The 26858-nt window shown below is 54.4% G+C and overlaps 1 protein-coding gene across 8 annotated transcripts in view; it reads left to right on the plus strand.

Moving 5' to 3' along the window:
* Positions 1 to 26858, plus strand: part of DGKZ (diacylglycerol kinase zeta) — an 89017-nt gene that overhangs the window by 38402 nt on the left and 23757 nt on the right. For 3 of the 8 annotated variants that reach the window (XM_074997575.1, XM_074997578.1, XM_074997579.1), the window contains 15 exons: positions 6983 to 7091; positions 8116 to 8211; positions 9072 to 9149; positions 9467 to 9523; positions 20920 to 20988; positions 21487 to 21558; positions 21907 to 22023; positions 22112 to 22183; positions 22540 to 22635; positions 22899 to 22981; positions 23521 to 23581; positions 24321 to 24434; positions 25066 to 25206; positions 25953 to 26031; positions 26457 to 26512. In XM_074997575.1, coding sequence (XP_074853676.1) covers positions 6983 to 7091; positions 8116 to 8211; positions 9072 to 9149; positions 9467 to 9523; positions 20920 to 20988; positions 21487 to 21558; positions 21907 to 22023; positions 22112 to 22183; positions 22540 to 22635; positions 22899 to 22981; positions 23521 to 23581; positions 24321 to 24434; positions 25066 to 25206; positions 25953 to 26031; positions 26457 to 26512 — 1300 coding nt within the window. Of the gene's footprint in view, positions 1 to 4827; positions 5318 to 5389; positions 5699 to 6982; positions 7092 to 8115; positions 8212 to 9071; positions 9150 to 9466; positions 9524 to 20919; positions 20989 to 21486; positions 21559 to 21906; positions 22024 to 22111; positions 22184 to 22539; positions 22636 to 22898; positions 22982 to 23520; positions 23582 to 24320; positions 24435 to 25065; positions 25207 to 25952; positions 26032 to 26456; positions 26513 to 26858 lie in introns of those variants that run through there. The other 5 variants (XM_074997571.1, XM_074997572.1, XM_074997576.1 and 2 more) reach the window with 4 other exon arrangements.

Genomic DNA, 26858 nt, shown 5'->3' on the forward strand with positions numbered 1-26858 from the left:
TTCAGACTTATTGCTGAGCCCCTTTTTGTTTGCCTTGGTGCTTAATGAATTTACAGAAAATGTGCAGGTGCATGTGTGGTGTTTTTTTTTATTTTTTTGCAGACCATGTACTTGTCAGCGTGAGCAAAGGGGAAGTGGAGGGAGACTGAAAGAGATGGAGATGGATACTTGAAAAAAGTGGTATGAAAATTATCAGAATTAAAACCAAATTTAGGTGGCAGGCCGCCACTATCAAAGGCACAGAAGCTGAAGTTCAGTTGGATACTACTGCTTACTAATACTTAACTCTTGTACTCTGAGTGGAGCATAGGTCACGTACAAGTCTCTTCCACTTCACTCTATCTTGGGACAAAACTTCTAGCTGACTCCAGGAGTACCCCAGTTGTTGGCCTTCAGTCTCAGTAGACCTTCTCCCTGTTGTGTGAGGTTTTCCTCTTTTGCATTTTCCTTGTGGGTTCCATGTGAGAGCTTGATGGACTATGCTGGATGATGGTTTTCTGGGAGCACGGCCTAGCCATCCCTGCTTCCTTCTTCGATTTCAATGTCAATTGGTTCTTGTCCTGCTCTGTTTAAAAGCTCCTCATTTGTGACAAGTCTTGCCATTCGATGTGAAGGATGTACCTCAGGCATCTGTTTATGAATGCCTCTAGCTTGTGATTTGAAGACTTTTTAGTGCTCCAGGTCTCGCCGCCATACAAGAGCACACGCTCTATGTTTGTTTTGAAGATCCGCAGTTTCATCTTTGCAGATATTATTTGTGAACTCCCATATGGGACAAGAGTCTTAAATGCAGCTGTTGCTTTCCTTATTCTGGCATTGATATCCTTATCTGTTCCTCCATCTCTGCCCATAATACTCCCAGGTAGGTGAACTCCTCCACATCTCCCAGGTCATCTTCTCTCTCTCCCAGCGTGATGGTGGTGGTGTTGGACTGGTTGATCTTCGTTGTCTTGGTCTTTCCCTTGTTAATGCTCAGTCTGGTCACGAGGCAGTTTTGACTTGTGTTGTGACCTTTTATTCCATGTCCGTGTGAAAGGCGCGTGACATTATGAGCAAAATCAATGTCCTCTAGCTACTTGAGAAGTGTCCAATGGATGCCCAGTTGATGGGCATCTGTTGTACTGTTCGTAATCCAGTCCATGGTGATCAAGAACAGGAAAGATAACAATAGGCACCCGTGTCACACTCCTGAGATTATCCTGAAGGATTTTGTCAAGACACCATTATGAAGAACTTGGCATGTCGAGGATTCATACTTTGAATGAGTCAAGTTAATAATTTTGGATGGGATTCCACGGTGTGTTGCAGCAGTTTCCACAAAGTGTCTCTATCAGCGCTGGATGGTTGGATAGTACAGGTTGGTAGTGAGCTCAATGAGGAACTGGTAAGCAGACCAGGAACAGTACGGACTAGCTGGAGAGAAGTGAATGGAGTGCTTTGTAATAGCGTCCCTATCAAACTGGGGGGTGGGGGAAATCTCAGAGTAATTAGACTTGTACTTCAGTATGGGTCTGAATGCTGGAGACTGAGGAAAAGATGGGGGTAGCTTTTGAATACAGTGGAAATTAAAATCCTAAAATACGTGCTTGGAGTCATAAAGGGTGGGCCATAGTTCAAATGAACAAATTAAGGCAAATATGAAAGTGGTACCACTTACAGAAAAGCCAGTGGAGTTGAGGCATGTCATACCAAAGGATTTCATCAGCTGCAGCCTATCTGAGGAACATGAGAATGGCCATACTGGATCAGATCAAAGGTCCATTCAGCCCAGTATCCTGTCTTTCAACACAGGCCAACGCCAGATGCCCCAGAGGAAGGGAACAGAACGTGTAATCATTGAGCAATCCCTCCCCTGCCATCCATCTTCAGCCGCTGACAGACAGAGGCTAGGGACAGCATTCCCTCCCATCCTGGCTTTCAAGACAGTGGAGAAGAACCCGAAGAGCCAATCCTTTGTAGCTGGGAGCAAGGCTAGAAGAAACAGATGGAGGCTGAGGGCAGGTGGCTAGAGACTGAAGTTTGGGGAGGCAGGAGAGGAGCGATAACTGAAGAACAGGAGTGCAGAGTGGGTGAGATAACGTTGCCTCCATTGAAAAATTTTGTCATGAGGCAGAGAATGCTCCTGCAGCTGCTGTTTCCTGGCAACCTGACAAGCTTTGAGCACTGGGCAGACACCGCTTGAGAGTCTGTTTGAGTCCTCTCCAGCAGAAGAGTGAGTAGAGCAGATACCAATTAATCTCCCAGCCCTGCTCCAAGTCTCTTAGCCAGTCTCCATTCTCTTTGTGTCCTAAGCAGGCTCCTTCTGCCCTATATTTACTGTCAGCTTCTGCCTATAAACTCAGAGCGCTTGGGTCTGATCTGTCTAGAATTCCGTAACGTGAGAAATGTCAGCGCTTGGTATTTGTTTGTAGAAAACTGGTTGGGGACAGCAAAAGAGATGAGATTGACTAACTGAGGACAGTCACAAGGAGGGGGCCTTCCCAAGATTCCCTGGAAGGCAGCTGTCTTCATGCACCCTTGGAGGTACCAGCAGGGAAGCAGTTCTCCTGCAGACTTCAGGAAATCCAGCAGGACTCACTGTGTAACTGGAGCAGAGAGCTCCCAGATGCCTGCAGTGAAATCATTCTGTGCCTTGTGCCATCCTGCCCAGCATGTTACCACCTTCTCTAGAGAGAATGTAGGCAAATGTCCCCGTAGGGGCTAAGTCCAATACCTGGCTTTAAAAAACATGGGTTCATTTTTTTTTTTTACCTGAAGTGCGCTGCAGAGAAATGTTTTAGGAACTGGCTGTGAACTTAGTGCTGGCAGGGCAGTTGTGTTTAAACAATTATATAATTCAACTCCTTTCAAGCCAGGGATGAGGACCTCAGTGGCAGCCTGGACTACCCCCTGAGAAGTAATTAGAAAACAAGCACATAGGAGAGACCGGAGAGGGCCACTCAGCCCCTGTGGTAACGAAAGCAGGATATGGAGGGAGCTAGGAACAGCAAGAAACCCTGTCCAGCTCTGTGCTCAGAAAGGCACAGAAACTGTCTCAGTGGGGACAAGTGTGTTATTATCCTAAGGGCTTGAGGGTTCCTAACCCAAGGGGTGAGTGTTGCTTCCCAGCTGCATCTCTTTAAGGTCACATCTACACAGCAAGCACTAGAACAGAACTGCTGAAATGCTGTGGCCGTCGTCGCTCTAGTGCTTAAGTGTAGACCCCTCTTAGGGTGCGGCTACACTTGCTGGCAGATTGACCCGATCAGGGTCGATCGTCCAGGGTTCGATTTTGTGCATAAAATTGAACGATTAGGGCTTGGCAGTCGACCCCTGTAGTCCTTATTCTCATGAGGAGTAAGGGGGGTCAATTGGAGGGTTTCTCCCATCGACCTCCCTCTGTGAGGATGACCAGATAAGTTGCTCGTAGATACATTCAGTCCAGCTACGCAACTGCCATAGCTGGAATTGTGTACCTAGGAGCGACTTTCGGGTCTAGTGGAGACCTGCCTAAAAGCAACAGAAGGAGCCTTCCTGACATTGTACATAAACCTCCTTGTCCAGTGGGGGTGGCCAAGACGACAGAAGCATTCTTCTGTGGGCCCTAGTGCCTCTGCTTCTGGGGAAGAGTTGGTAAGGCAGCACGGCTACTGTGCTTCTGGGTGGGAATTTTTCACAGCCCCGAGTGCCGTAGCTGTGTGGAGGAAACTTTCAAGCACGGAGTGAGCCAAAGCAAAGCACTTGGTTTGCAGAGTGGCACTGTGACTCTCCCTGTGGTGCTTGGTCATTGCACAACTGCTGCCAGGTAGCCTTTTAACCAGCGAGTGGTGGACTGAGTTTGCACCCAGGCCTAGACTCCCCAGGGATATCCATGACACTGCTCTGTTAGGGCCGGGGTCGAAGTGCTTACTGAAGAAGGTGCTGTGGGTCTCACTGTGGAAAGCTGCTATAAGAGCATGCACTGTTCCTAAGCAGGAAACTGGGCTGGAGCAGGGGGTTCCTGTGTAGAGGCTTTCCTGCTTATGCCCTTTTCTGGCACCATACAACATGTACTTTCTTTCATAGCCACCATGCATGGGGGCCTGGGATCCCTTTGTTGTTCAGCAGAAGGATGGGGATCTGCAGCCCTGATCCCTTCCCAGAACCGCACTACAAGATGGAAGCTATGCCACCTGGGTTTGGTCCCAGCTCTGCTCCCTTCTGTGGCAGAATGGCTGGCCCTTTGGTAGGCTGCTCCTCTCTGCAGGAATCCTTTAACCCCAATGGAGACGAGATCATAGCCAGAGCCTTTTCCTCCCTCCTATCCTTGCCATAGCAAGCATCCCCAGGAGGGGGGTGAAATTGGAGCATCCTAGAAGGGCTCTGTGTATTGGCAGGTAGGGCACAAGGGCTGATTATGGTGCCTACATGGCATTCCCACCCCAGCTGCAGAATCCAGCTTGTTCTCTCCTGCATGCAGACGACTGCCCCTAGGACTTGTCTCCAGTCTGCCAGCTGGTCTGGTGTGGGAAGTCCAGGTCTTTGTGGCTCTTCTCGCATGACCAGCTCCTGAGCTACCAGACAAGCCCTTTCTTTGGGCCTCTTACTCTCCCACTTCTCCATTTTTTCCTTGCACAGGGATTTCCTTGTCCTGCATCAGCCTTGAATGTTGTAGTATCCAGTGTAGGTCTCTTAGCAGCTGCGCCCCATGTTAGGCTTCCCCGGGTACCCCTCCCCTCCTTCAGCAAGCTGCTCTTTCTAAGCTCTTCTGGAGAGTGGTAGTACCCATCTTGACTTGAGGCTTGCAGAGAAGGTATGAAGTCTGGCGAGAGCCCCTCCCCCTTTAATTGCTGGTTTCTGTGTTAACAGCCACTGCTCGGGGCACCCCTGTCACTATGGAGACCTTTTTTAAAAGGCACTTCAGGAGGAAGGTGGCGTCCTTGGGTTCCCAGCATACCAGTGTTGTGTCGGTGCCCACTAGCAAAGCCAGACGGCGCTCCGTAGTGGGCCTGCCCTCGGCCTCGTTGGTGCAGCAGCGCCGCAGGTCCAGTTCCCAGCTGCAGGGCCTCTCCTGCCTGGGCTCCCCAGGCAAGGGCAGCCTGAGCCCCCGGCGACGCTCCAGCACCACCCCACCCCACCTCAGCCCCAGGTTCATGGTCCAGAAGAAGCGCAGGGGCCAGGTGCGCACCATCGACACCCAGCTCATGGGCCCCTCCATGCTGCTGGCCAGCCTCATCCAAATGAGCGAGGAAGAGGAAGGGAGGCGGATGGCCTGTGCCGAAGGTTCTGGACCCGAGCCTCCCTGGGAGAAGCTGAAAGAGGGCTGTGGCTGGGAGGAAGATGTCACTTCAGGAGCCAGGTTGGATAACCTGCACCTTAAGCTTCCCCTCAGGAGCAGACCCCATACCCTGCACCCTCTCGGCACGAGGCCTCTCCTGCGAGCCCCGCATTATCTGCGCCGTCACTCATCCCACCTCCTGCCCACGGAGTTTGTGTACGGCAAGGCAGCCTGCGGGCTGCAGGGCTGCTACCGACGCCTCAGCCAGCCACAGCTCTCAGGGGAGATGGCCAGGCCAGGCCCTCTGCTCCCGCCATACAGAGCACGGCTGGCTGCCAAGAGATGGAAAGTTCCTCCTGGAGCCAGGAGGCCATTGGCAACCAGATATGAATGCCTGGGGATGGAGCCTGCCTATGGCAACTATGCCAGTGCCTCCCCCGGAGCCTGGAGCCCATTACTGCTGTATGTATGGCGTTCCTGAACAGGAGGGATCGAGAGGCACCAGGCCGTTGCTGGGTAGTATTGAATAGTGAGGGGATTGGCATAGGCCTGGTCTGCTTTTCGGTGGGGAACGTGAGGGCATGGGTGACCCATTGGCACAGAGTGTCAGTCCCTTCTGGCTCAGGGCTGGTGGTGACAGTGAGGAGAGGGAACTGGAGGGTCTGCCTGGGTCTCTGGGTAGGGTGAGGGAAGCTGCAGCTCCCAGCCCTGTGCTTGGAGGAGGCAGCTCCTGGTGTGGGTGCAGGGTGGCAAATGCTGGCTAGGCACTGGGAGAGCCCCCATTGTTTCCTTTTCCCTGTCTTCTGGCCTGAGGTCAAAGGCCAGTCAGCCTCTTATCCAAGGGTGTGTCTGACTGAGTGCCCAGCCTGCTTCCAAGCTGTTTGCAGCACTCCTGTGCTGGCTGGCTTCTCCCAGCTGCTGGTGGCAGGTGCAGGCGTGAAGAAGGGGTCATCAGAGGGGATGGTGAAAGGGTGTACCCAGTGTCTGTAGCTGGCTCAGTGCACCTGGCTCGACTGGCTGCCGGGCTCAAGGGCTGCCCAGCTCCCTCCTGGAAACGGCACTGCCATGGCAGGAGAGGGGTTACAATCGTTGAAGAGCTTGTCGGAACCAGCCTGGATTAGAGACGGCGAGAGCTGCTTGTGAGCAGAGACAGGGAACCGATTCTCATCGCACTCTGCCCCACTTGGCCAGCTCTCGATTCCTGTCCATTTGTGACATTCCTGTGAGAGGTGCACGTCTGGGCGTCCCAGGGTCTTCAGAAGCGTCCCCACCTCTGTGAGAAGCTGCCCAAGTTTGGGAGCAGGGCCTGCTCCCACCAGGCCAAGTCTCAAGCTTTATACATGTGACCTGATGCCCCTCAATGGGCCTCTAGATCTAAAAACACGAGTGTCTGCTACGCCTGGGCAAAGCCCTGGCCTCTTAGCTCACATGCTCTGACAGACACTCAGCCTCCTCTGTGGCTCAGCCACCTACAAAGACATACTGACTAGGTGTGGGACCCTTGGTTTCACCGCTGGGGAGAGCCCTTCACCAGCTCATCCTTATGGGGCATGCAGGGAGGGTGGCTATTGCCCATCCTGTGATTGTGGCGAATTCAGACTCAGTCCAGGTTGCTGGCTTTGAATGGCCTCATTGAAAGATCCCCTCCCGTGCCCCCTTTAGTATTCCTGCCAGCAGCGCTCCCAAAGCCTCGTGTGCATTTATGTTCCCACCTGTTTTATAGCCACCTCTCCTGCTTTCTTCCAGGAAAGCCATTGCCAACTCTGGCCTCCAGCATATGGTAGCCCAGCCAAGCCTCGCACTACCCCTGAGGAGTGAATCAGAGAGGCAGATCCGCAACACTGTGGACTGGAGTGTAAGTTGCCTCTAATTTTCCGGGTGCTTGGCTACGGATTTGGATATTACAGCGGCTGCACTCGGCTTGTGACAGCTCCCAGAAGGAGCCCTACAGAGCGGTATCAGGTGGCTCCTGCTTTGATACGTTCATAGGCTTGTAGCTAGCAACTGGTGCTAGGAAAACAGACAGTGCATTCACCCTGATTCCCCCCTGCCGCTATACAGTCATCCATGCTGTGTCTGGGATTGGCCCACTGACTTCCATGGGGATTGGTGGGCGGCACTGCTCTTGGTGGCAAAGATGCACAAGCCCCTCTGCTCCGCTTCCTGTGCTGCACAGGCAAAGCTGAGCCTATTGTGAGCTGTGTCCTCAAAGACCTCGCGTCCTAGGGCAGAGTGTGGACAGGCACTAGCAGGGGCAGTGCCTTCTGCTCCGGGCCCCACACCCTCACAAGCCTTGCGTTCAGAAATGGGTTGGGGGAGGCAGGGCAGGGGGATGGTTCCCGCCTGGGCACTGTGAAGGTCATTCAGAGACGAGCAGAAGGGGTCCATTGACCTGTGTGGCAAGAGCTGCCCAGTTGAGCTCAGCAGTGTGAGCTGGGAGCTGTCAGTCCCCCGTATAGCTGGGGTGCGCACTGCGGGGTGGGACACTGGGGCGGAGCGAGTGATGGGAAAGGACAATCTGGATGAGGTGAGTTTGCCCAGGAGAATCCTTTTCCATGCAGCGTCCTTGTTCCCAGCTAGAGGGGAGAGCATCCTGCAAGCTGAACTGTTCCGTTCCCGACATGTCTGGGTGACAGTGGGAGCTTTGGGCAGACCTCCTGGATGTGCCCTCTCTGAAGACCAGGGTTTCCATGCTGCCTGTGGTGTTCCATTGGCCCCGTGCAGCTAACTCTAATCTAGCACGCTGTATTGGTGGGCCTGGGTCAGTCAGTGGGATTATTCATGTTGGAGGTGACTGCTGGGATCCAAGGCCAGGTCCTGCTCAGGATGGGGCTCTTGTGACCTAGTGGAGACGTGCAACAGCATTTTGTGCCTTCCAGGAGACTGCAGTCTATGGGGAGCACCTCTGGTTTGAGACCAGTGTCTCTGGGGACTTCTGCTATGTTGGGGAACAGAACTGTGTGGCCAAGATGCTGGTAAGTCAGGCTGAGTGACCCCCCCGCCCCCTCCGCCCCCCTGTCATCCTTTGCTCAATTTGAAGTAGGTACGAGACTGCACTGCCATCTAGTGGAGAAACCTGGGGATCCCTTTCTGCACTCAGTAGCCTTGGATTAGAAGAAGTCCTCTGGCATTGTGGGGTGCAGCAAAGAAAGGGTTAACACTTGTGAGGACAGTGAGGGAGATAGAAGATGTTTTGCTCCAGACTCTGCCTGGTGCTAATGCTGCTTTGAGTCTGGAAAGCTGCTGCTGCTGCTGAGCTGGCAATCGGTGCCAGGGCCTCTGGGCATCTTTGTGGCTAGGGGTCCAGCGGCTGAGTTGATTTAAAACAGCTCACACAGTTGCTGTGCTGGGACTGCAGAGACCTCAAGAAAAAAGTGCTGTAAGGGAAAATTTGATTCCAGAACTTTTCGGGAAGTATCGCGATAAGAGGAAGAGCCGTGAATTGGAAGCCCGGTGCCTTCCTGCAAGCGGTGCGGGTCATGTCCAGCTGTGAGCGCTGGGTGAAATGCCTGGGGCCTCAGCCTGAGGGACAGCACCCAGGCCTCCCCCAGTGGCCGTGCTCGGTTGCCTGGTGCCAGTGTCAGGAGAGACTGGGGACTGATTGGTCAGTGGAGGGTGGGGGCAGGCTGGGGGTGGGGCATTTAGGCCAAGGAAGGAGGCTTTGCTTCCAGTGATCCTAATGGCATGTTCGTTCTTGATGGCTCCTCATACTGCACAGCACTGAGGAGCTCGCTCTCCGGAGCGCCCGCCTGGGAGTGGAGGGGTGAGTGGAGCACCGAGGCTTCCCAAGCGGGAATAAACACTGACATTAACATGGGCGCCTTCCCTTTTCCAGCAGAAACCTCTGACCAGACACAAGTGTGCAGCCTGCAAAATCGTAGTGCATACGCACTGCATAGAACAGCTGGAGAAAGTGAGTAAAGCCCAGTACAGGCTTCCCCTGAGTCTGAACAGCTGGTTACCCCTTCCCTGGGCAACACTCAGTGTGGGGCCAGCACCGAACCCTGTGTGCTTTGGCTAACCATTGTCACTACCGGCAGATCAGGCGCCTCCTAACACGAAAGCCTAGTGAGGAAACAGGCTTTTAGCCAATCTCCTGTCATTGCAGCATTTGGAAGGGGGTTGGATGAGAATGCCAGATAGGCATCAAATGCCAGAACCCAGCTCCAGTAGGTCTCCCTTTAGCAGACGGTGTCACTGACTCCTTTCTTGTGTGTGTTGAATCTGCAGATAAATTTCCGCTGCAAACCTTCCTTCAGGGAGTCGGGATCAAGGAACGTTCGGGAGGTGAGAGACTCTGCTGGGCTGCTTGCAGTGTTTGCCAAGAGGAGGTCCTGCCATCTCCTGGTTTGGTGGTGAGGGTGGGGCGGGGTCAGCTGGCAGGAAGGAGGCTTAGCTTGGTTTGTTGTGGAAGCAGCAGAAGGCCTGGCCTATTTCAGGTGTGGCAGAAGCCCCTGAGTTTGTGCTGTCTGTGAAACCTCTAGGCACTGAAGTGGCAGGTCCACTCATGCTGTGGGGCATTTCTTTGAAATGTGTCTGAACTGGATAGATACTATTGTGGGGAGAAGCTCGGATCATTCAGAGGCAGATCCGCTTCTGGACAGTCAGCTGCTGATCTGCATTCTTCAAACCTCCTGGGCCTGCAGGCTGGGCCAGGCACACCTCAAAGACAGCCTTTCCCAGGAGCAATTTCAGACCATCTGGTGGCGGCCCTGAGAAAATGAAAGACAACAGCAGAACTCTGGTACATCTCCTGGAAGGCTGTGTGGAGATTGAGGGGAAGAGCCAGTTTTTTGCTTTTCTGCCCTGCCCACTCCACCTCTACCAGCCAGGCCAGGATTGTTCCCAACGGTGTGTACTGCAGGCTGGGACCATTGTAGCACCTTACACCAGCATTTCTCAGACTGGGCCCCGCTGATCAATTCCTCTCTGCCCCTCCTCCTCTCATCTGCCTCCTGGGGCCCAGGCTAAGGCAGGCTCTCTATCTGCCCTACTTTCTTGTGGCTCCTGAAAGCATTCACCGCATCCCTGCGGTCCCTAGTTGCAAGGGCAGCCTGAGAGGCTCTGCACACTCCCCTGTCTGAGTGCCCGCTCCGCAGCTCCCAGGGGCCAGGAAGTGCGAGCAATGAGACCTGCAGGGGCAGCACCTGAGGCACAAGAACAGCATGCAGAGCCTCCCTGCATATCACTACACCTGTGAGCCACAGGAACCTGAGGGCTGCAGTAGCCATGGCTGGCACTGTGCCCCCCAGTACCCTGCCCCATCCCTGGAGTCCCCTCCCATACTCCAATCCCCTTGTCCCTGGCCCCCTCTCCCAGCATGGACCCCCTGGCCCAGAGCCCCCTCTGGTACCCCAAAGAGAGCATTTCTGGCCCTATGCTAGTGCTCTTACCCCCTCTTCCACATCTCAACCCACTGCCCCGTCCTGGGGCAAGTGAGGAGGAGTGAGCAACAGAGGGCGAGGGGACAAAGAGCGGGGAGAGGAGCTGTGCCTCAGAGAAGGGGCAGACATGGGGGTACCTGAAAATTTTTAAATCAAAATGGGGGTCTTGGGTTGCTCAAGTTTGAGAAGCACTGCTTTTGAACCACTCCCCTCTGATGCCTCTTGGTGCCCCCCCTCCAGTGCCCACAGTGCCATCCAGGAAGGAGTAAATAGCTGTTCGGCCCCACTTTCAGGGGAAATGCAGGAATGCCCCCCAGGAGCTTTCCTGCAAACCTCTGTGCTCCGGGGTGAGACCCTCAACAGCACCCTGGGCCTTCCCTAGGGATGTGGAGCTCTCCATGGTGCTGAAGGCTGGGGGTGGAGGGAACTGGAGCGTATTCACACAAACTAGTCCTAGGGCAGTTCCACACTAGCAGACAGGAGCCTCTGGTAGGGCACAGGCCGGGGATCACACACCTAGGGTTCCCTGAACAGCCACGGCACTAACTTTTACGTCGGAAGCATAGCTGAGAGTCTCTCCTCTGCATTCCCCATAGAGAACCTTGTGCAATCCGTTTCCAAGGCACCCATCATTAGAGTGTCTGAGCCTCCTTATCCCTCAAACTTACCTTACCAGCTTTAACCAGATAATTGGGGTTAGGGCTCTGATCCCGGTGGTGCTCTAAAATCCCAAATTCATCATTCCAACTGCTGATCTGCTTTTCAGTAGGAAACAACCTGGAGGAGGAGGAATAAACCACAGTGTGGGCGCGCGAACAGCAGCTGTTCATCAGCCGGGGGCAGAGGGCTCTTGCTCAAAGCAACAAACTCTCACTCCGCTGTGCTACCTACTCTGTGTACCTCCCCCTGCCAGATGGAAGCTTAAACCCTGGGGTTGGGGTAGAGAAAAGAAACACTGTCTTTAAACAGACACTCCCCTTCCCATCCTCACTGCCTAACAAAAGCTGTGGGGAATGTACTGTCTCCTCCTTCCACCTCTCCCTAAAATCGCTCCCCTGGCTTGCAGGGTGGGGGAGGATCCTGCCACCCCATAACCATTAGACACTGGCACTGTCTCCTCTTGTAGAATGAGCAGCCCCTGCTCCGTGGTGCACTCGGGCACAGAGAAGATGGATGTGTTAAATGACCCTGCTCCTGTCACTGCCAGCATGAGGAAATGCCATTTCAGGCAGCACATGCTGGCTGTCAGCCTATGCCTTTGGCTCCATTCATAGTTAAGTTGGAAGCTGGGGCGAAGGAAGAGGAGGAGAGTTCAGCGACACTTAATTTCTTCTTTGAGTGCTTGTTCATGTCCAGTCCAATCAGGTGTGTGCATGGGTACAGTAGCCAGAAGATTTTTTCCCCACCAGCAGCTGGCCATAAGCACAGCTGCTAGGGGCCCCTCTGGAGCTGTTCCCAGAACTTCCTTTGCCCTGGCACGTGGATTAGCAGTGCTTTAGCAGTCTTTGTATATACTCTGTCTATGGTAATTAAGTATAGGTACTCGTTAGCAGTGTTAAAAGTTTCTGTTATGGGGATCTCCCTAACCCCATCAGTTACTGGGGCGTGCCCTGTTCCCCAGGCTTCAGACCTGCCACCCATACCTGAAGATTCTTCTTGTGGAGGCAACCCCTGGCACCAGGGACCCTGCCCCAACGTGTCCTCCCCCATGAGGCACTCTCCAGTGCTGGCGTTGAAGGATGAGGTGTCGCGGAAAGAAATGGGCAGGGATTGACACTGTCTTGTGCCGTCTCGGGGGTGTTTCTAGCCTTTGCTGCCAGTCCCACTCATCAGCACACAAAAAGAAAAGGCCAGACAGGGGTCGATGCCCATAGGTGAGAGCCAGGGTCTAGCCACCAGTGGCACCTCAGAGCCGTGGCCTGACTGAGACTCAGACAAGTGAGGCAGTTGAGTCTGGGCCAGCCTTGGTTGCTGTTCACATCTACCCCAGAGGCTTTCCGTGTGGCACAGGTACGATTGCCGCTCACGACACCATTCTCGCCACTGAGACAAGGGAGCAGCCTGGCACCCCAGAATCCAGCCCGGCCTGCCATGGAGTCTAAGGGCAGGGCGGCAATGATCACATGCCGATCACCATACCCTGGGCACCAGCCTGTCATGGGGCCGCCATCCAGGGCGTGCAGTCGATCCCCTGCTTCTCAAAGATCCACTTTCAGAAGAGTGGTGCCGCCATGATCATCGTACTCAGAGTCAGATTTATGCCTCTCCAAGTATAGCAGGAGCCAGTGCTGCCCTTGCCTCTGACATCTCTGTGCCATTCCTGGCACTCGCATCAGTCCAGCCCCCAGTTTTTTTCCGGGGGCTCAAGGGAACCCTTCAGATGGGGATGAGAGAGAGCAAACACCTCTTCTGGTGGCCTCTTTCACCTCCTCCCAGAGGTTGGGCCCCTCAGTAGCCCCACTCCCTTGAGGAGTTGAGGATACTGCAGTAGCTGCTGCACCAGGTTGCTCAAGGATTGGTCTTTAAGGTGGAGGAATTAGTAGATGACACCGACCCAACGCTGAATATTTGGCTCCCTCTGTCCCTTCCTGGATCACTTTGCCACTCATAAAGACATGGCCAGAACATCTTGGCAAACCCTGGCCTCGCTGTAACCTATGGCCAAGTGCAGCGAATGCTGGTATTTTGCCCTCCAAGGACTCTGAACATTTATACTCACCTGTGTTCTGACTCTCCACCAGCCAGAGAGAGAAGGATTTCAGGGACCTTCGCCCAAGAATAGACATGCCTGTTCAGGCGAAAGGTCTACTCTGCTGGGGGCTACAGGCGAGGGCGCCAAACAGGCCATCGTCAATAAGTACTCCTACAACTGTTGCTCTGCAATGGCTAGATTTGCTGAATTGCTCATGTCACACTTTTTTGCACTTGAATTTTGGCTTTGGTTGGGAAGGGGAGACTGGTCTCCAGGGCGTCTTCTCTGGCAGCGTTTGTTGTGGCTGATGTAGCCAGCAGGATTATGGATGTGGATGTGGTCACGCAGAGGGGCTCGTGGCTCCAGGCTTGCCCTATGAAGTACAGCTAACTATCCAAGACCTTTCCTTCAAGGGTGAGACTCTCATATCGGAGAAAATTGACAAAAGGATAAACAGCTTTGAAAACTCTAGAGCCATCCTCGGGACATTGGGCCTCAGCACTCTATCAACCCAGGGGAGATGCTTCTGCCCGCCATGTCAGCAGAGCTGTCAGGATGGCTCCAGGAGGAGAAATTGTAGCAGCAGTAGGATGCTGCAGGAACCCTTGATCAGTGCTTGCCTCACCTTAAGCCATCTTCAGGGGCCAAACCAGCCTTCTGGAGGCACAGTTAAGGATGTTATCCCACACCTGTCTGGATCCCCTTCCCACCTTACCGTCTCATCCCAACTATTCCCTTTTTACTGTTCCTGGTCTCATGTCACCTCAGACCTGTGGGGGCTCCACGTGGTAGAATGGGGATACTCCATTCAATTCTGTACTCCTCCTGTTCTTCTACCCCCTTCCTTGTCCCTCTTCAGGGACTCTTCTCATGAGCATCTCCTTATCCAGGAGGTACAGTCACTTTTGTCCATAGGGGCAGTGGAGAAGGTTCCTCAGGAGCACAGGGCAAGGACTTTTATTCATGATATTCACTAATACCAAAGGTCAAAGGTGGCCTAGGGCCCATCTTGGACCTGAAAAATCTCAATGGGTTTGTGAAGAAACTCAGGGAGCATGTAGTTTCTTTGTCCTTCCTCCTCCCCTCACTGTATTGCCACCCTCAACTTGAAGCATGCATATTTTCCTACCAATATTGCTCAGTCTTACAGGAAGTACCTCAGGTTTGTACTGGGCAACATCCATTATCAGTACACAGTCCTCCCAATGGCCTGTCTGCAGCACCTTGGGTTTTCACCAAATGCATGGTAGTAATCACTGTGTCTCTGCACAGACCACAGATACGAGCGTTTCCTGTACCTTGGTGACTGGCTTATCAAAGGCTGCTCCAGGACGCTGGTGGAAGCTCAAGTAAAATTTATGAAAGCCACTTGCAACAATCTGGATCTCCTTATAAATGACACAAAATTAAAAATCCACTCTGTTCCCCATCCAAAGGATAGAGTTCGAAGGGGCGGTACTGGACTTGACCTGGGTCAGGGCTTACCTGCTGACATCTGAAGCAGCAAGGGCTTTCCTTGGCTGCAGATGGATCTTTGCTCACTTTCTCTGAAAGACAAAAGAGTTTAGTTAGGTAGATTTGTGTTTCTTCTATCCTTATCCAAGTTATTTCTCCTGTTCAACATTCAAATTAAAAGAAAAGTTTAGTTAATGTTAGACTCAGTTACTGTGTCATCACCACGCCGGGCTTCAAACGATTTGCAACATACAGAGAAGCCAGCTGGCCTCTTACGCCCATTCCTCCTGCATCAAGTGTCTGGATGAAGGCCACCCAACCCATTCCTGCACCCATTGCTACAGCCTCATGGCAAGGGCCAGCAGGGACCGAGCCAATAGGCTCAAGAGTTGTCTGTGAAAAGTCCCTCCGATCATTGGCCCTGGAGCAGCCCTCCACCGAAAAATAGGCATGAGAGACCAAGGGTACGGACTCTGTGTGTCCCTCTACCTTAGTCAGCACCCCATCCACAAAAGTGAACCCTTCTCTGGTGTGTTCTGGCCTCTGGTGCCGTCCTCATGGGCCATAGCAGTTGAAAAGACTGCTGCAATGTTCCTGCCAGCGTCAAAGCCAGCACCGCTAAAGTGGGTGCACTCGGAGCTGAACCGCTAACATTCATCACTGTAGCCGCTGCTGGCTTTGGACGCCTCTACCCCGGGCATAAGAGGGCCTCAAAAACTGAGACCCTGCCCTTGATGCCAGGCCCAGAGTTCAAGTGGCACCACCCCAAGTGTCTGCGTCTTTCACGCAAGGCACTAGACTTGGCACTGCACAAGTCCAGGGCTGAGGCACCACCCGACTCTTGCGTGGCACAGAGAAAGCACTGAAGTGGCACTGAGGCACTACTTTGCCAAAGCCCCTGGCATCGGAGCATGGCCCAGTAGAGAAGAGGTGTCATGAAGATTTGCGACCAAGGGTGCGCACAGCATCAGCCCCAGCTCACCCAGCCCACACTGTATGTCCCCGCTGCCACCAATGTCCCCATGTTCATCTAGGCACTCAAGGTTCTCGCATGTCTTGGGACCAAACCACCCACCCCGGGAGGGGTGGTTCCATCCGAACGCATGTCATTTTATCGCAGCACTCCAGCTGAGAGGATGTGCCACCTACCTTGGCTTACCCACACCCACCCAAACCAGGTTTGCACACCACAACCACTTCCACAATGGCCACCTTGGCAGGCGCAGTTGCCTCGCTCCCAGGCTCCGCTCTCACTGTCCACGGTGACCAGGGACTGCCGCAGCCCACCACGTTGGTGACGTATCAACCTTCCGAGCACTCTGGGGCTTAGGATTCCCTTTCAGAGGGTGAGGATAGGTCCCCACTGTACCATTCTTCATCTTCATCAGACGACACAGTGCTCTGCATTTCACCTCCCTCTACAGACGACTCGCAGGTTTTCCAGGAGCTATTTTGGCGGGTTGCCCAGACCCAGGGAAAGCATCTGCAGGAGGTGCTTTTCAGTACAGTACAGACTTCTCCGCACCCTGCAGCCTCCCTCCTCGCCCAGAGTTGCAATGTCTCTGCACTAAGCCCCAACAGACCCCACATGTCACCGGGCAGACACCGGCATCCATTCCTCCCACTCTCAAGAGGGGCAACAAACAGCACTTTGTGGCCTCTAAGAATGCTGAGTTTCTCTTTACCCATCCACAGCCAAATTCGCTAGTGGTTTACACTGCCCACAACAAAACGCAATCTCTTCATTCCACTCCACAGGACAAGACAAGCAAGAAATAGGACATCATGGGGCACAAAGTTTATTCCTCCAGCACGTTACTCCCACAGGTGGCAAACTACTTGGCCATGCTGGCTGACTATGACCACCTGAGCTACTCCAAGCTGCAGGAGTTGGTCCCCTCCTTACTGGAGCAGCAGCGCACAGCCCTTTTGAATGTGATCCCTGGACAGCCTGCATGGCACTCCAGTCCGTGATGGACATGGCAGACATGGGGGCTAGGGTCCTGGCCTCTGCTGTGGTCATGAGGTGCCTATCGTGGCTCCAGCCTTGGGAGTCCCCAAGGACTTGCAGCAGAAAGTGGAGGACCTTCCCTGTTTGGTAGAGAGAATACTGGGCCAGAATAAAGTGAAAGACCTCATCCATCTTCTCCACAAAGACCATGAGAGGAGTTCCAGTAGCAACCATAACGCTTTGAACCTCGCCAACGGCACAGATCCTAGCAGTAAAGACCCCATTGGCAATCACAACAGCAGCCTGTGGCGTCCCACCCTCAACAGCCTAAGCAGTAGTTTTGAGTGTGTGGTCAGGAGCCTGAGAGCTCTTTCTGCTCCAGCCATCACACAGCATGAGCCCCATCTGTTCCACCACTGGATGGCCATTACCTCGGGCAAGTGGGTCCTGGAGCTCGTGACCTGGGGTTCTCTATCCCATTTACCTCTGCCCCACCCCACTCCCACCTGCCCCTGTACCCTGTCCCTCTTTAGGGACCTCTCTCATGAGCATCTCCCCGAGCAAGAGGTGCAACCTCCTCTGTCTGGGCACCATGGAACCAGTCCCCGTGGAGTTTCAGGGCAGGGGGTTCTACTCCCTGTATTTTCTAACCCAGAAGAAAAATGGCGGGGGGTGTGTGGAGGCCCACTGTCGACCTCAGGAGGCTAAACAAATATGTTGTAAGTTGATGGTTCTAGGTGGTGACTGTCACAACCATTATTCCAGAACTGGACAGAAATGATTGGCTCTCTTGACCTACCAAATACCTATTTTCACATCACAAAACGCCTAGCACACAGGTGCTTCCTTCGATTTATGGTGGGATCCTGCCATTACCGGTACCGGGTCCTTCCCTTTGGGCTCTCCACTGTACCCAGGGCTGGCCACCTGCATTGTCATGGGGTTATCGTCTTCCCCTCGCTGGATGATTGTCTCATAAAACAACAGTCATTCCTGGAGGCCATTTGCATGGTGATGGTCACCACAAACCGTCTACTCAGCCTGAGCTTCCACATAAGCTACGAGAAGTGCACACTTCAACCCACACAGTCCCTGGAGTTCATCAGGGCTTTCAAAACACTACCACCACCAGGGCCACTCTCCCGCTTTGAAGACTCCAGGCCCTGTGTGGTCTCATCCTGTTGATGCAACTGCAACTGCCTCCCACCATCATGGTGCACATTTGCCTCAAGCTGCTGGGTCACATGTCTGCTAACACTTACGTGGTCACGCTGGCCAGACTTCTCATGCAATGCCTTCAGTCGTGGCTGGCCGCGTGCTATGCCTCGGCCGGGGACCTGCCATCCAAATCCGTGGCCATGTTGCCAGGTGTTCTCGCTTCCCTCCAGTGGCGGACATGTCTGGGCAACGTTCTCACCGGGGTGTCGTTCCACCAACTGCCCCCTTCCGTTATCCTTACTGCAGATGCCTCCCTTTTGGGATGGGAGGCCCATTTGGGTTCTTGTACGGTCCAGGGCAAATGGTCCTTCACCAGGCAAGTGCTCCACATAAGCCTCCTGGAACTCAAGGCAGTCTGCTACACTTGCCAGCATTTCCAGCAGCACCTCGCATGCAGGTCAGTCAACATCCTCACAGACAACACCACCTGCGTGTGTTATATCAACCATTGGAGCCGGGTTCAGTCCCCATCCCTAGGCGCATAGGCCATAAAACTGTGGACTTGGTGCCTTCAGCATCACATCACTCTAGTGGCCATGTATGTCCCCAGGATGCTGAACGTGTCCATGGATGCCTTCAGTTGCTCTGTCACCGATCACCACAAGTGGAAAGTCAACATGGTGGGCCTCAATCACATGTTCCAGCTTTGAGGCCAGCCATGCGTAGCTCTGTTTGCGACCCGAGTCGAAAGAAAATGTCACCAGCATTGTTCCAGAGCAGGTCTGTGGAAACACTCCCTCGGGGATGCTTTCTCCATCAAACGAGATGTGCCCCTTCTCTATGCATTTCCTCCCCTTCCCAGGATTCACAAGCTTCTACTCAAGGTCAGACTGGATCAGGCTCACCTCATCTTGACAGCCCTGGTGTGGCCTAGACAAACCTGGTATCCTTACCTTTACCAGCAGTCAATGGCAACTCTGTATCCCTTTCCTCCTGGCCGCATCCTTCACCCCGACCCATTCCGGCTGCACCTCCCTGCGTGGCTCCTTCATGGTTCCAGTATGCCGAAATCTCACGCTCTGAAGGAGGTAAAGTGGGTTCTCGTTGACAGCAGATGGGAGTCCGCCCACAAATCCTATCTCTACAAGTGGACGCGATTGTCTCAGTGGTTGAGCAATAATAATTCTGCGCCTCCTTACACCATGCCCCTTCCTGACCACCTTGACTACCTACCACACTGGCATCAGTCAGGCCTCACCCTCAGTACTGTCTGGGTGCATGCCACGCCATTGGTGGCATTTCACCAAGTGGAGGATGGTATTTTCTTGCTCACCAATCCCATCACCAAACGTTTTCCAATTGGTCTACAGAATACTGTTCCATCACTACGTCCTCTGGTCCCTATTTGGGGCTTTAACCATGTACTCAACTGCCTCATGAAACCACCTTTTGAACCCCTGGCAGCATGTTCATGGCTCCATCTGTCAATGAAGGTCTTGTTTTTAGTTGCCGATATGTCAGCCAGGAGGCTTGGGGAGCTTGCTGCTCTTACGGCGGACCCTTCTTATACTGTGTTTATCAAGGATTGAGTTGCTCTCCACCCTCATCCTAAGTTTCTTCCTAAGGCTCCCTCTCCATTTCACATCAATAAACCTATCCACTTACCTGTGCTCTTCCCAAAGCCGCACTCCAATCCTGCATGTGCGGCATTGCACACTGCACATTTGTCAGGCATCGGCCATCTGCATCAATCACACGAGGTCTTAGTGCAAGTCTCCTTGGGTCTTCCTGTCAGTTGCAAAGCCGTCCAAGGGCCCGCCCCTTTCATCTCATTGACTGTCCCAGTGGATCACCACCCGTATTCATTTCCCCAAAGGGCACTTCAGGCGTTTGTCACCGCCCATTCTACCCGGGCTGTGTCTTCCAGCACTGCCTTTCTCAAGAGTTTACCCTTTACGATCATATGCGAGGCAGCGACGTGGTCATGCAGCAACACGTGTGAACACCATTATGCCCTCTCATCTTCCATTGCTTCCTCCAATCAAGTGGCTCAAGCAGTTCTGTTGACTGTAATTGTTACTGAGCTCCAAACCCTCCTCCAGAGCATGACTCCTGCTTTATAGTCCCCCAGCATGGAGCCCCCACAGGGATACGACTGGAATAAGAAGAAGAGGAGGTTACTCGCCTTGTGCAGTAATGATGATTCTTTGAGATGTGTGGCCTTGTGGGAGCTGCTCCTCCCTCGCTGCTTCCCCTGCGTTAGCCTGCCCTGCTCTGTTTGCTAGGGTAGAGAAGGAACAGAGGGGTCTGCGCTGTGCCAGGTAGCCCAAGGAGGCGCTACTGTGCATTAGCGGCATGGGAAACTGCCGTTATAGAAAAATCTGAGCTCCGGCGCGAGGATGCACCAACACCCAGGGTGGAGCACCCATGGCGAGGCACATCTCGAAGAGCCACCATTACTGCACAAGGAGAGTAACTCCCTCTTACGTACGGTACAAAATCACAATACGTATTCTAGCAACTAAACGTAAGGAGGAAGTTACGCTTCTATCTAAAGAAGCTGAGCTCACCCAGAGTGTTCTCCAGCACTTTCAACCAAGCCTGATTTGAGGTCCCTTTCGCATGATGCAAACTTGCTGTTGCCTTTAGGAAGGAGGGTGGCTAGGTGCCCCCCCAAATATACCAGAACAAACCTTTGTTCATCACACTATAGGCTTTCCCCCTTGCCTCGCCACCTGTGTTTTTCCTGGGGTTGTAGAGAGCAGCCTTGGGGATAAGGCCACTTGCATCTCAGTCAAGTACCCCGTGTCTGGGCTCTTGTCTCCCTGGTCTTTCCCGCACTGAGTGCTCATGCTTCTGAACTGCTCCAGTGTCTGAACTGGTTGATTCCAAGGGGCTTCTGCAGTGTCCTCTCCCTGCTAAAGAATCTGCAAAGAGAGGAGGCCTGGCCCCTGGCTGTCCCAGCCCAGGAGTGTGCTAACAGGGTGTTGTCTGTACGTGTCTCTGCCCGGTCTTTGAACCTGGCCCTTGTGTTTTTGTTTAGCCCATAGTAGTCCGCCATCACTGGGTGCACCGGCGACGCCAGGAAGGGAAGTGCCGGCAGTGCGGAAAGGTGAGAGGGGCTGCAAAGAAGCTGGAGCCTTGTGGAGAAGGTGGTTGGTGTGGGAATATGGAGAGAACCACCACTGGTAGCAGGAGGCACACAACCCCTGCTGGGAGGGGGCAGCTCCCCCACGGCCCAGCATCCTGCTGTCCCTTACATTGCCACCTGCTGGCAGCACAGGCAGCCCTTGCTCAGTCCCTGCCCTCATCCAGTCCTAGGAGTTCCACACACACTGGTCTCCCAGTAGAGCCAGTCTGTTCTGGAGCGACACACCCGCTCCATGAACCTTTGGCTGGGGCCTTACCTCTCTTCCAGGGAGGCACGTCCTGGGCTTATCCATCTCCCTGTTGCCAGGGCTGGGAACCGTCTGACTGAGACTGAGGTGCCCTGGCTGCAGAGGGACTCTGGTGGCTAACATCTGCCCTAGCTGGGAGCTACAGTTCCCCTGCCTGTGGGCCACGCGCTGCGCTGTGGAGCTTCGCGAGTCACGCCTCTTCCCCTCTGCAGGGTTTCCAGCAGAAGTTTGCCTTCCACAGCAAGGAGATTGTAGCCATCAGCTGTTCCTGGTGTAAGCAAGCGGTGAGTGCAGCCCTTCCCCTGGGTTACCTTGGCCAAGCTAATGGCCTAATGACATCTGATACCTGGGTGTATTGCAGCGCTTCCCCCGGCCGCTGCTCCTGCCCCCTTCCCCACCGCGCCTCTGGCTGAGTGAGGCTGGGATTGGCTGTCTGAGGCACTTCTAGCTACTCCAAGGTTCCCCCACTCCTTTCCCTGCCGTGCCTCCTGGTGGGAGCCTTCCTGCTGTGAAGCTCCTGTTGCGTTTTCCACAGAGCCCCTGGTGTGGGGCAGAGGTGCTGTGGGTGTGCAGAGCTGGGCACCCCTGGCCGGGCTTGTGCAAGCCAGCACTGCCTTCTCTCCCCCTCGCAGTATCACAGTAAGGTGTCATGCTTTATGCTGCAACGCATCGAGGAGCCGTGCTCCCTGGGGGCTCATGCTGCTGTTGTTGTCCCACCCACCTGGATTCTGCGGGTCCGACGCCCCCAGGTGAGTCGCTCCCTCAGACTTTGCTCCCATTTAATCCGCGACTCCTACTCAGTTGGCTGCTGCTGACATGGTTTTTCTCCTTTGCTAGAATCCGCTAAAGTCCAGTAAGAAGAAGAAGAGGACATCGTTCAAGCGAAAATCCAGCAAAAAGGGGGCAGAGGTTAGTTCCAGAGGTCTGCATTGGAGGGCAGGAGTGGATACTGGAGAAGGAAGATGGCTGGACGTAAAGCATGGGCTTGAGACATGGAGCTTGGGAAAATGAGGTGGAGGGAAGGTGCAGGAGTACAAGGGTCATTTGCAATCGTCAGAAATGGTAGGGAGGTGAGAGAACAGAGAGGCTGCCATAGGAATCCCCCTGGAGCTGGGAGTGGGGATCCTGGTGCCAGGGCCCAAGGGATGGCTGGAATGCTCAATATTTTGTCTCCAACTTCAGGCCCTAGTGACTTTACCTTTCAGTCACAGGCGAGAGCGTGTGTTTCCCTGAGCTTGCTGATGGTGTTGCGGTATCTCTTGCAGGAGGCACGATGGAAACCCTTTGTCATCAAGCCCACACCAGCCCCACTCATGAAGCCGCTGCTGGTGTTTGTGAACCCCAAGAGTGGTGGGAATCAGGTAAGGACGTGTTCCGACATGCTCCTGGGAAACCATCTCCGTGGAGGCCTTGCCTCCCAGCTGCTGAGAATCTAGCATGTTGGGTGATGTCTTGGCTGCAAATGCAGAAGCAGTCAGGATGCTGCCGGCTTACTCCCTGGCATCTCCTCTTGCAGCCAGGCCAGATTGCCCCAGACTGTAGATTCCCATTAACTGCGTGAGAGACTCTTTCACCCCACTGGTATTGTCTGAATCCTGTTTTCTTATGTCTTCAATCCTTTTAGGGGGCCAAGATCATCCGGTCCTTCATGTGGTATCTCAACCCACGGCAAGTCTTTGACCTCAGCCAGGGTGGCCCCAAAGAGGCGTAAGTACTGACTCAGGGACCCCAACCCCTCTCCCACCATGTTTCCCAAGAAGAGTTGGTGCCTCTTTTCTTCCAGCTGGCCATGAGTGAGGGACTGACACTCTAGCTAAGGCCCTTGGGAAGAGCTGTGTGGCTGTATAGTGGGTGCAGGTTCAAGGCCTGTGAAGTGTCTGTGCAGACTGATCCCTTTTTGACTTTTTTCAGTCAGCCTCAGCTGCCTTTTGTTGGAAGGGTGGCTCACTGGTTAAAGCACAGGACTGGGACACCAGGGTTCTATTCCCAGCTCTGTCACTAGCCTGTTCTGTGACCTGGAGCCAATCCCATTCCCTCTCCACACGTGAGTTTCTCCATATACACAATGGGAGTAGCATCTTCAAGAGCCTGTGAAGATCAGCTGATTGCGACTGAGTGTCAAATGGCATGAGGCTCTCAGGGTGAGGAGAGGGGTTCAGAGACAGGCGTGGGATTGTGAGAGATGAACCCATTGCAGACAGCGGCCAGTGCTTTTCTATAGCTGCTCACCTCTGCTTTCCCTGCAGGCTGGAGATGTACCGGAAAGTGCACAACCTGCGGATCCTGGCGTGCGGTGGCGATGGCACAGTGAGTGACCCTCGTGGAGCTATTGAGCCACGCGGCCGGTGCCTTGATCCAGAGGTGGACTCAAGGGGTGTCCTCACTGCAGGTCCTCGCATGCCATTGTCGTCTCCAGGGCTGGCTGCGTGGTATGCTGGGGCCAGTAGTTGGCAGGGGCTGCTTCTCCACAGGGCAGATGAGGGTGGCTGTGACGGTCTCCTCTTGATGCCATTGAGGTGCATCCCTTGAGAACCCGAGGAGTTGCTGATGCATCAGGAGGGTAAAGTTGGGGAGCCAGAGTGAGCTCAGGCTTCCACCCATCTAGCTTTGTCTGTGTCAGTCCTGACAGATTCACTCTCATGCTGCCTGTGCATAGAGCGGCTGATCAGCCTTTGGGGCAAACAGCACAGGGGGTCAGCCCTATGCGTCCCCGCAGCTTCCACTGCACAGGGGCACTGACACCGCCTAAGGCATCAGACGGCTGTGAACTGTGTGAATGTCACCCCTGGGGAGCCTCTTGGGGGGCTGGGAGGAGGGTGGGAATTTCCCCAGAACACTGGGTAGAAAGGTGGGGTGTGCCCCCCGGCCTGCAGCACTAACGGGGATTGGCTGAGGATCTTCTGTAATGGCTGGGAAGTGGGGAGGCCAGTCTCCATGTCGTCCTCATCACTGGCTCTCGATAACGCTCTCTGCCCCCTCAAGCTGATCACCTCACAGTGCTCTGAAGTAGCCACCTGCCTCTTTGGTGTCTTCCCTCTTTGGCCAGGTGGGATGGATCCTCTCCATCCTGGACCAGTTACGCCTGAACCCTCCTCCTCCTGTAGCCATCCTCCCTCTGGGGACAGGCAATGACCTGGCCAGGACACTGAACTGGGGTGGGGTAAGTGATTCGGGGGAGAGGAGAAGAGTGGGGTACTTGCACAGGGGTAGGGAGGGCTGGGCTGGGCTGGGAGGCCATAGGTCACTGCTCCCTAGTGCTGCTGGTTCCTGAGCTGGGGCTCAAGTAGTTGTAGGAGAGGAGGAGTCTGAGCCATGGTGGTAGGACAGAGGTCTGGTGTGTTGGGGAAGGGAGCAGCGATCTGGGCTGAGGACTGGTGTGAGGAGCTCTTCTGCTTGCACTCCATGCTCTGCCATCTGGGAACCAGGCACCCTGTGCCCACGCTCCCAGCAGAGGAGGTGAGTGCAGTGAGGGGAAGGTGGGGCTGGCCCTGGTCTCTCTCACCTTTACCCCCCTTCAGTGGCATCAGCTGTAAACAGAAACAGCCCCTTGTGAGAAGTAACCAGCTGTGCCACCAGGGAGGCTATTCTGGTGGGTAGGGAGTCCCTGTTTGTGGCAAGCACCCCCTGGCCACAGAGGGTCTCCTGGGATGCAGGTGACACAGTGAAGAATCCCAGCCCTGAGTGCTCCGTGTTCTCCCCAGCTGTTTGCTTGGGGGCAGCTGGTCCTACACCCCCTCTCCAGTTAGAGGAATTGAGTTGGGTGGCTCACTGAGCTCTGCTTTGGGCTATAGGGTTACACAGATGAGCCCTTATCAAAGATCCTCTCTCACGTGGAGGAGGGAAACATTGTTCAGCTCGATCGCTGGAATCTCCACGTGGAGCCAAACTCTGAGGTGAACCCTGAGGAGAAGGACGAGACGGCCACAGAGAAGGTGAGATGCAGCGCACACCTCGGCGGGGTCGTGGGCACAGGGATACAGGACAGGGCCAGCGTTCCCCCCCCGTTTCCGCTTTCTCTCCTCATGGCTCAGGGGCCCCTCCCATCTGCGGGAGCTGCCCCAGGGGCTAGTGGTAGCCCCAGCTGGCCGAAAGGTGCAGGCCTGCAGGAGCTTTGAAAGCCTCGCAGTGAGCAGAAGACCATTCCCTAGATGCACCGACCCTGAGAACAGCAAGCGGCTCAGGGAGCGGAGGTCATCTGACTCCTGCGTGAGCCAACAGTGACCCTGTAAGAAGGGGGCTGAGCCGCTGGGATGGGCTTGGTGAGGAGGAGCCGTCCCTGCTTCCTTGGAAATCCCTCTCTGGGCTTCCTGAAGGTTCCTGGGGACACAGGCCCCAGTGCAGATGCATTTGGCACAGAGGAACCATCCACTGCTCCACAGTTGCTTCCCTTTCCATTCTGGGCTGGATCCTGCTCCCTCATCGTCTGTGGGGCGCTGAGCCGGCACGAATGATGTGCTCAGGCAGCAGGAAGGGCTGTTCTGTCACTCCCAGTATATGCCTTTCAGGCCAGTAGCCGCTTGCCTCAATTAGTCCTCCTGCCTCACTGCTGACCATGGCGCCTGCACCTGGCTAGTGGGTGGCTAGTGAAGTGTGGTCTCTCCCTTGCAGTAACCCACATTCCTAGCCTCATGTCCCGGCACCACTGTTCCCAGCCTGTGTCCTCTTCTTCCCCGTTCAGCTCCCCCTCGACGTCTTCAACAACTATTTCAGCCTTGGCTTCGACGCGCGCGTGACACTGGAGTTCCACGAATCTCGAGGTAGGTGGGGGCTGGGGCGGGGCTGGCTGGTACCTTCTGTGCAAAGCTGCAGGGCCGCGCCCAGGAGCCAGAGACTCTCCTATCTGGAGGGAGCGGTGAGCAGGAAGGACGCAGGCTTGTAACCTCGGGGTGGCCCTGCATGGTCAGTTGTAACCCTTTGGGGTGGGGAGACGGCAAAAGGAGAACCGCCTGGGGGGAGAGCATGGAGGGGAGGACTGGCCAGGAAGGGACTGTGAGCAATCAAGGGGAGGGTGTGCAAGTGAGTGGGACAGAGAAGAAGAAACCAAGGAGAGTGGGAGAGGCAGCTGGAGAGGCTGGGTAGGGAGCCTGGTAAGAGCAAGGCAGGGCCAGAGCGACAGGAAGCCAAGTTGCTCCTGGCAGTGAGTGAGTGACACTAACTTCTGGGCTTTCTCTTCTTTCCCTAGAAGCCAATCCAGAGAAATTCAACAGCCGGTTTCGCAATAAAATGTTCTATGCTGGGGTGAGTGTGTGGGACTCCTTGGAGACAAGTGCTGGCTGAGCTCCAGCTGCTCACCTATTTCTACAGCTGCTTTCTGCGGGTCGCTGCAAACGAGGGGTTTGAACGACAGGGACTTGGCTCATTTAATCTCCAGCAGTCTGTCTGTCTGTCTCTGTCTGTCCGTCCCTCCAGCCCCGTGATAATTTTCTCGCATTCTTGTACCGAGGGGCCCAGGCTCAATCCCAACATCCCAGACCTGTATTAGAGGGTGACTATTGGTTCCTTGCCCTGGGAGGAGGTCTCTGTATACGTGGTCCTCAGCTTGCATCAGCCTTTGTACAAGCCTATCGCAGTGCAGCCTCCCACT

This window comes from Carettochelys insculpta, chromosome 6, assembly GCF_033958435.1.
Source record: "Carettochelys insculpta isolate YL-2023 chromosome 6, ASM3395843v1, whole genome shotgun sequence".
NCBI classification, from domain to species: domain Eukaryota; kingdom Metazoa; phylum Chordata; order Testudines; family Carettochelyidae; genus Carettochelys; species Carettochelys insculpta.